The sequence below is a fragment of the Rhinolophus hipposideros genome, assembly GCF_964194185.1.
Source record: "Rhinolophus hipposideros genome assembly, chromosome: 24".
NCBI classification, from domain to species: domain Eukaryota; kingdom Metazoa; phylum Chordata; class Mammalia; order Chiroptera; family Rhinolophidae; genus Rhinolophus; species Rhinolophus hipposideros.
In genome coordinates, this window is record NC_138070.1 from 20,625,673 (window position 1) to 20,634,937 (window position 9,265).

Sequence of the window (9,265 nt, forward strand, 5' to 3'; positions counted from 1 at the left end):
TTCATTGCAGGGTCTTGGACCCCGTCATTGCTGACCCAGTCATCCTTGGTGTGGGTGTGTCTGGAGACATGTCACATGTCCTGCTCTGGGTGCAGCAGCAACATTGGATCCTGTAATGTGTGTGGGTCCCCACTCTTCGTAGTGTTGTCCCCAACATTAACTCTTGGAAGGACCAGGCCCTCTGTCTTTCCAGATGATTCTCTGTATCTAAGTCAGGAAACATGGCCCCAAGTCCATCTCTAGGCTCCAACCTGAGGTGAGGTCATTATAACTGTCACATAGATGACCCAGAGATCAACAGACATTCACTGCTGGTGTCCACGAGGAAGAGATTAAACTTCCTTCTGGAACCCTGACTAGCCCTGACTCCCCTGTAATTGCTGTCACTAGTGTCCCCAGTACATGTGGGTCTGAGGCCTCTCTATGGGTCTGTGGATCCGAGAAAGCCCCCTCCTCTGATCCCATCCAGGCTGTGGACTGAGCCATTCCCCACGACACGTGTTGTGCCTGGATGTCCACACAGGCAGGAGTGCCTTGTCCAGGGCACAGGTCTCTCCAGAAAGACAAGTGGGGACAGAGGGCAGCAGATTGCAACCAGGTCAGAAACAAGAAGGACCGAGAAATTGCAGCTGAGGGGACACAGCAGCTTCGGGCCTCACATGGATCTTCAGTACTGGTGATGACAGCATTAAGAAAATGTGTATGAAGGTTTGGGTCACTAGGTTCATGAAATACTGAATAGAAAACGCTCTCCGTTTTTGGAGTTTTAATGGATGATCCAGTAAAATTCTGTCAGTTTTATGCTGTGCAGCTGAAAGACGAGCTCTCAGTGGTCCTTTTGTAGTGAGAGGGACATCCTTTAGCCAACATCCCCATTATCTAGAATTCGGGTGCCCTGGATTCCTCTCAGATGTCATGAGCAGCTTCAGAAAACAGGATCAGGACACCAGAGTCTTCTAACTTGGGTACCAGCTGTGTCAGAGAGGCCAGGTGGGGTTGTGGTCTGAGGCTAGTGTGGGCCAGTGTGACACAATCCTGGGATGTCCCCTCCCAGCTGGAACACTACTCAGAGACCGCAGGAGGTTTCAGCCATGAGTGCGGTCACTGGGCTATGCTGCCCTGCCAGGTCCCAGAATCACCAGATGCCAGGTGTCTGCCCCCTGGGTTCACTCATCTCCTTCTGACCTGTGAGGACCCAGGGCAGGTGGCCAGGAGCACACAGACGATAAGAGCTCATTTGAATGAACCACCACCGCCCCACGTGTACTTGGGTGATATAAAGAGACTCAGGGCAGCTCAGAACCCACACCCCCGCTTTAGGATCAGAGTCTGCCTCTCCACCATGACGTGGGCTCCTCTCCTCCTCACCCTCCTCACTCCCTACACAGGTGAGGCCTCCTTTACCTGGGGGTGGGGTGTCCCCACCAGCTCTGCTCCGGGCTCCACTCCCCTCCACAGTGACCGCGGTCCTGCTCTCACTCCTCTCTGTCACCCTCACAGTGTCTGTGGCCCAGGCAGGGCTAACTCAGCCACCCTCAGTGACCAAGTCCCTGGGACAGACAGCGACCCTCACCTGCACCGGAAACAGCAACAATGTTGGCAATCAGGGAGCAGCTTGGCTGCAGCAACACTCAGGCCAAGTTCCCAAACTCCTGACCCACAGGAATAACAACCGGCCCTCAGGGGTGTCCGAGAGGTTCTCGGGCTCCAGGTCAGGCAGCGTGTCCACCCTGAGCATCTCTGGGCTCCAGCCTGAGGACGAGGCTGTTTATTACTGCTCAGCGTGGGACAGCAGCTTGAGTGCTTGCACAGTGCTTCAGGCCTGTGGGGAAGTGAGACATAAACTTGCTGTCTTTCCTGCAATGCGGTTTCCCTGGCAGACCTCAGTCTTCTGACAAGGCCGCTACTTCTTGTTTTGTTTGGCCAAAACTGGGGTCTGAGACCCACCTCAGTAAACTTTGTCTAGAGAACATGTCTTCATCCTCTTTAAATTTGTCCTCCAAAGCCTGTCCTTAGTGATGATACATTGCCGAATTTTTCTCAAATTGAGCATAAATGCTCTATGCAGAGGCAGGCTGCCCTGGGAACAGAGTCCCTGAGGGGTGTGCTAATGCCAGGTTTGCTGTAACATAATACATAAACTGCGTGTATTAACCAACAAAAATGTATGTTCTCACTGGTCTGGATTCAGAAATTCCAAGATCAAGGTGTTGGCAGGTTGGCTATCCTGAGGCCTCTCTCCTTGGCTTACAGACATCTGCATTCTCCCTGAGTCCTCACACGGCCTGTTCTCTGTGTGCGCTCACCCTGGTTTCTCTTTCTCATCTTATGAAGACACCGGCCCTTCTTATTAGGACACCACCCTCATGACCCCGGGTACCTTCATTACCACCCATCAGGTCTTATCTCCAGAGACAGTCATATTGCCCCCAATATGAGGTTTGAGGTTGAGGTTTCAACATAGGATTTTGTGGGACATAGTTCAGTCCATATCAAGGGTCAGGACAGAACCAGGGGCGCAGGGTCCTGCTGTCTGGCTTGAGATAGTGGACTGTCCAAATGATGTGTGTCCACACCATTTACTGAAGTCCTACTATGTGCTTGATGTGGATCTAGGGATTAAGAATGCTTTGTGGAAAACACAGGAAGTTTCCCCGTGCTCGGGGAGCGGACACTGGGGGAAAACAAAAGACAAACACGCCAAAATGTAGTGTCCAGGCAGATTTCCCTCCAAGTAACAAAATGCCTCCGCAGTACCAAGCATCACATCCGCACAACAAACCCTCCAGAATGAGAGACTCATCCTCTTTGACCCTTTGATCAGGAACACTGGCCTCGTGAGGATTGGACCAGATCACTCACACCGTCTCCCTGACACCGCCATAGCAAACAGGGAGCGGATTGTTTGATTTGGGTTAGACAACGCAGGCCCTCTCCCTGGAGTTGGAAATTGGGTCCATCATATGCCAGCAACATGACTGGGGGATTTGAGGTACAGATAGGACAGGAAAAACACAAAAACTTTGCCTAAATTGCCCCCATCATGTGTGTCACTCTGCCCTCCACCCTCGTTGTTAGTTCATGTTGGGTGTTGTACTGTTGGTGCTGAGACATGGGCAGGGGACACAGGCTATGAGGCTACTATCTCATAAAACTTCACTTCTGGCCCCCTGATCTTTTTAATGTCTTCTAGGAGATCGATCGCAAGTAAAATCACACCCATTCCCATCAGTGGGCATCAACTTGAAGTTTTCTAGTTCTACCTATAGAATTTCTACCTCAGAGAGGTAGAAAGCAGCAACATATTCTCTTCATGAACTCCTCTTCCCTGACAGAGTAAGAAAAGTGAAGTAATCTCAAGAAATCTCATTAGAGCCACTGCCCACCATGACCTGGGCGCTTCTCCTCCACCCAACACAGGGGAGGACAGTCCCAGAGTCTCTGACCACGTGAGCCTCTGACCACACACTCCGTGCCCATTGTTTTTTTCTCCTGTCCCCAAGCACATGCTCCCCCTCAGGTCACCTCACTGGGTCCTGGTCACAGGTGGTTTATCACAGCCATGCCCTCTTCTGTATCCTGGGAGTTGGGATCAGATTTAGTCTGATTCAAAAAGGGAGATATCTGACTCTCATGCAAATATATGAGTAAATGAGCAATGGTGAAATATTTTAATCAACTCATGTATCAATGAGGAGACCTGTAAACTCACAAAGTTTGGTCAAAGAGCATATCAAAAACACAGTGTTTAGAGTCCTGTCAGAAATGACCTTTGCATTAATATTTTTGGGTGGGTTGGAGATACACTTATTAACTTCCACAAGGTAATAAACCTGTATGTTCTGTATTTATATTCTTCTTTGATAAAATCTATAAATTCACATAATTCCATTTTGAGAAATGTCCAGAGAAAAATAGATAGATCTTCATCATTGTCAATCTTACTCTTCCCATCAGTCTTTCCTAAACTGGAAACTGTTCTCCCTCTGTCAACTTTTTCATCTGTTCTTCCCCCATGATCCTTTGGCACATGGCTTCTCCTTGCCTTCCCTCCCAGCCCCAGTGATCTCTGTACATTAAGATCAGCCAGTAAGGCAGCTCCTTGACCTGACAAACCAAAGGATATCTTTCTCCGTTTCTAAGGAACTGACTCTGACTATACATTTCTCCTTCTGATCCTAATTCCTTTCTTCCTTGTAGCCCTTCTACTGTGTGTTGTTGTATGAGTTGGTTGGGTGAATGTCCACTAATGTCTCACATAACTAACAGCCTATAAGACAATCCATTGAACCAATGTTAAATACAGAGAACCACATTATCCATGAAATTACAATATCGATCTCCATATCCCCCAATCCCATTAAAGACCACGACAGGAAATGTCTTAAAGGAAATGTAAAGGATAAACTCTGTGTCCACAGAAGAGCTGCTTTGGCACAAGGAGTAGATGAAAGAAGCCAGAAATGATTGTCTGAGAGAGTATATGGCAGGCTGGACTCAATTCCAGTTGTCATGGAGGAACATGGTTTGCCTCTATAATTATAGGTTCATGTGGCTAGTCTAATAATTAAATTAACATAGGTTAACAGCAGAACAGAAATTTAATTATAACGGGGTGCTAAGAAAAATGTATACAAGTGGACACTTTGGTCAACGTTGCTCAAGCAGTAGTTTGCCATAATCAGAAGTGTCTGGATGCTGATGGTAACCACTTTGAGCAGCTCTTGTAATTGCAGAAGTCAAACATGACTTGTATTCATCTTTTGTTATTGGTGTATATTGAGTATTACAATTTTAATTTTTTTCTTTTTTAAAATGTGTACATTTTTGGTACCCTCTGTATATGTGCAGGGGCTCCATAAGAATATGTGACCCAGAGGCAGTCAGACAATTAAGGCTTATATGCTGTTCTGAGCTAAAGAGAAGGAGGTAGGGTTATGGAACCTCAGAATTCAAAGAAGGCAATAGACTAGGAGATGGGAAGAGCAAATGCTTGGTAAACAAGTGTTTCTTATGCAATGCAGAGACACTGGGTTATAGAGAGGACACTGAACAAACAGGCCTTGCTGAGCTCCCACAGCTTTCTACACCTAGACCCTATTCTGTGTAGTTATGTCTGGTGTTAGTTTTCTTTCCGAAACAGACCCTCTATCTAATGTTTTTAGGCACTAAGGGGAAGGTAAAAAGCTCTTCCTGAGTCCTTAGAGCCTCAACTGTCTTTAGCTCAAAATAATCTTTAAACAAAAATGGCACCCTCTGGGAAGACTTCTGAACCCCTTCACAATCAAATACGTCAGGCCATGAACCTGACAGTTGCAAAAACTAGGACCTGTTGCACTTCCTTCACTTTTTAAATCAATACAACATTTAAATTAGCAGACACTGGGGGAATTAAAACACAAATCAATGGATGTGACAATAGTTGGAATTAATGGCTTTAATGTACAAGAGTTTGGAACATTACAATTTCTGTAAATACTGAAGAGTATCCCAATGAAGTGACATGATGTTTGAATTTAATATTCAAAATATTGTTTAATTTGTTCAATATCTTTCGATGAGGGAGAAGGATGAGCTACAAAGAGGAGTGAGAAATTAAACAAGGCATTTCATACTGATGAGGGTTGAAGTTGTATGACGAGGACAGGGTCATCGGTTTATTCTCTATAGACTTGTGTAACTTCACCAATTTCCACACTGAAAAATGTGTAGAGAAAAATCGCAACCCCCATCTGTGATGACGTGTGTCTGTCCTGTTTTAACAGATAGTCAAACTTGCCAAAATATATGCTTCCATCATAACCTCAAGCTGTGATACGTCTCCTCCCAAGAGACAGAGGAAGAATTGGTGTGGAGGCTATGGAAAGGACAAAGCTCCAGTTCTCCAAAGAGAGAGGAGTAAGGATGGAGCACCCAGAGCAAGGGGAAGGGCTGTGAGGTGGGTGTGAAGGAGGTAGGGCTGGACCATGAAAGCCCCTGAGGGGAACTGAGGAAGCGGGGTTCTGTGCAAACAGCAGAGAGAGGAACACAGGGTTTTAAGCAGGAAGTGACCAGCCTGAACTGAATGAGAAAGGTCCCTCTGAGTTCCAGGAGGAGGGAGCTTCTAAGCAAGCACGTCACCCAGGTCAAAGATATTTAATGAAAGTTCTGTGAGTCTAGAAGTTTAGGGACCATTGGACCATCTGCACAGTTAAAGCAGAGTTGATAGGCGCCACAATGAGGAAGTGATGTTTTCTGCATTCAACTTCTCAGACCTTCACCATGTCTGCAAACACATCACACTCTCACATTTAGCTTGCTACTGAGTAAGGAAATACAGGTAGAAAATTTTTTGCTCAAAATGTAAACTAATTTTATGACACCAAAGGCAAAAATCCTGACAAGAAACCTGTGAAACAGATATCCAGAAAACTGTAATACAAATATAAGAATGTCAAGTAAATTCCTAGAATAAAGAAGTATGTACACTCTCCACAGGTAAATGTGAAACCTACCAAAGCCATTATTTTTATTACCAATACTAAATTCAATCTAATCTCTATGAAAACGGTACATGCAGCACATGACGTTTGAAATGTTTGCAGAATTGTTGTCCTTTGAATATGTTACTAGGTGTATTCCAGGAAAATTCCTTTCTATAGCATTTCCCTGAACAGCCTCTACAAGCCCGTGAAATTGGATAAACTGTCTCATTAGCTCTGACACTTGACCTGCTGCTCACCTGAGTCATTTAGCAGTTACTATAATGTACTCTAAGTGCTTTTACACTTTAAGTAGTTATATATGTACATGTTTACATACCCCATGGACCTTATTGCTGGAAGTAAGAAACTATAATATCAGCACAGTATATCAGAATCCCAGTATCTGGGAACCAGATCACGGGTGTGTGAATAGAGACAGGCACCTGGTGAGCTGCGCAAACCAGCTGGGCTCTCAGGATTCTGGGCTATGGGGACATGTGTATGCTGTGACAGCAGGGGGCGCTGTAGGACTGCCGTGTAGACTCTACAAAGTGGATCAGTGAGGACCATTCACTCAAAGGAGCCTGGGCCTGGGGTCTGGGCCCTGAAATCCCTGATGGGGACTCAGCAGCTGTGTCCTCTCAGGCCTGGCAGAGTCCCTTGAGCAGAGACCTTCGTGTGGTGTCAGCTGTGCTTCCTGCCAGGGCTCTCCCAGAGGTGAAGCAACCTCCATCCTTCTCAGTCTGGGGTGTGAGCTGAGCTCCAGCACCAGGACTCAGGGAGGGGCTGGGCAGTCACCGGATGGACACACATTTGCATGAACAGCTCCTCCTCTGGCAGAGGGTGAAGAAGAAAAGGAGGCCTGGGGCAGCCCAGCCCCACTGTGGGCTCAGGGGCTGCGTGCACCATGGCCTGGACTCCTGTCCTCCTCATGCTCCTCTATCACTGTGCAGGTAGGGACGGGCCTTGGGGACGAGGGCAGCCCTCTGGCCTGTGCCTCTGTCTCTGTCTCAGGCCCTGAGAACCTTTACCCTTGTCCCTGCCCCATCCCCCATTATGTCTGTGTTTGCAGGTTCCCTCTCCCAGCCTGTGCTGACTCAGCCGCCCTCCCTCTCTGCATCTCTGGGAACAACAGCCAGACTCTCCTGCACCCTGAGCAGTGGCTACAGTGTTGGGGGCTACTGGATAGCCTGGTTCCAGCAGAAGCCAGGGAGCCCTCCCCGGTATCTGCTACAGTTTAAATCAGACTCAGATAAACACCAGGGCTCCGGGGTCCCCAGCCGCTTCTCTGGATCCAAAGACGCCTCGGCCAATGCAGGGCTTCTGCTCATCTCTGGGCTGCAGCCTGAGGACGAGGCTGACTATTACTGTGCTACGTATCACGGCAACAGTGATACTTACACAGTGCTCCACGCCCGTGGGGAAGTGAGACTAAAACCTCCCCTGTGGACTCCCTGCTTGGGGCAGCCACCCTTCTCTGCCAGGGACCAAGTATAATTCATGGTGACATCTGTTGTCATTTCTTTAGTCAACACTTCACTTTCCTTATAGCAGTGGATGTGAAAATATCTTAACATTCCATCATTTAAAATATTAACTAGATCAGTTGCTAATACTTTCTCACCCTGATCCCTCTAGTAGGCACAAATCAAATTTCACAGCTATGTTCCACTCCAGGGGATGGTGGACGAGGAAGAAGGTGGTTGACCCCACCCATGCCCAGCCGAGGGTCTTACCTGACTCAGAGATGTGGGGGTTCTGAGCGCTTCTGGACAGGTACCAGGTCCAGCATGCTCCTTGCTCATCCCCCAGGGACCAGATCCAAGTGTGAGGTCATCTCCACATCTTCTCATTGTGGCCTGTCTGTGAGGACTGTTCTTTCCCTCCTGAGGTGCAGGGGAAGCAGGTCTCGGTGGCTCTAGGGATACTGAGCAAATGGAATCATCTCCAGAGTGACTGTCTGTGACCTCCCTGTGTGGACCAGGATACCAGAGTCAGGTGTCCTCACCACTGAGGCAGGTTGTGTAGGAGCCAACTAGCTTTCTCATCCCCAGGTGACCTGAGGCACATGCCAAAATGCCAATGAGACTGGGGACACTCGGGGTTTAGGGACAATCAGAAGAGGAAGACCCATCCCACAAAAGCATTCAAGGGGAATCGGATCAGAGATATGTGTGTGGGATTGTGTCACCACACATTCTGTCAGGAAAACAATTCTTGGGACGTCTCGCCATTTGTCTGAAGTTTTCCCCTGCTCATCCTTCTCTCTGCACAGGTGAGGTGCTGAGGGGTTTCTGGAGGCGGCTCATCAGAAGCACCTTCCCTGTTCCTCTTTTCTGTTCCCAGTATAGGGTTGGCCCTTTGTACTGGCTTCAAATCCTGCTCAGAGTGAAGCAGCCACATGTAGGTGACTCCAACAACTCTCTCAGGATGACCTGACTTGAGGTGGCCTGGACAGCCATCTGGGCCTCCCCCAGTGACCTAACTCCCCTGCGTTTCCAGGTGCAGTGAACACAGATCCCAGTCACGTCCATGCATCTCCCCTGAGCCGCTACTCAATTTCCCCCATCACATCACCTGCACGGCCTCTCACCCACTTCATTTAGTACAGACCGAGCCTCTCAGTAGGGCTGCTTCTCCCGGACCCCAAATACATCCTGCCGCTCCTGGCCCAGCCCATGTCTGCTTCTCATGAAGGCTCAGGTGAGGGTAGAAGGGCTGTGGATCAGCTGAGCCCATTCTTGTACATTTCCCCCAATAAAGCCTCATGGGTGGGGACACCACGTGACATTGTTGTGGTG

At 48.2% G+C, this 9,265-nt stretch overlaps 1 protein-coding gene across 1 annotated transcript; it reads left to right on the plus strand.

Annotated features, from left to right (window-relative positions):
- Positions 1-1,342: 1,342 nt before the first annotated feature.
- Positions 1,343-8,975, plus strand: LOC308492635 (immunoglobulin lambda-1 light chain-like; the record flags this gene model as incomplete). The annotated part of the gene is made up of 4 exons (XM_081037794.1): positions 1,343-1,388; positions 1,501-1,800; positions 7,537-7,889; positions 8,967-8,975. 4 exons carry the CDS (start codon positions 1,343-1,345, stop codon positions 8,973-8,975), a joined length of 708 nt encoding a protein of 235 aa, XP_080893920.1.
- Positions 8,976-9,265: the final 290 nt, after the last annotated feature.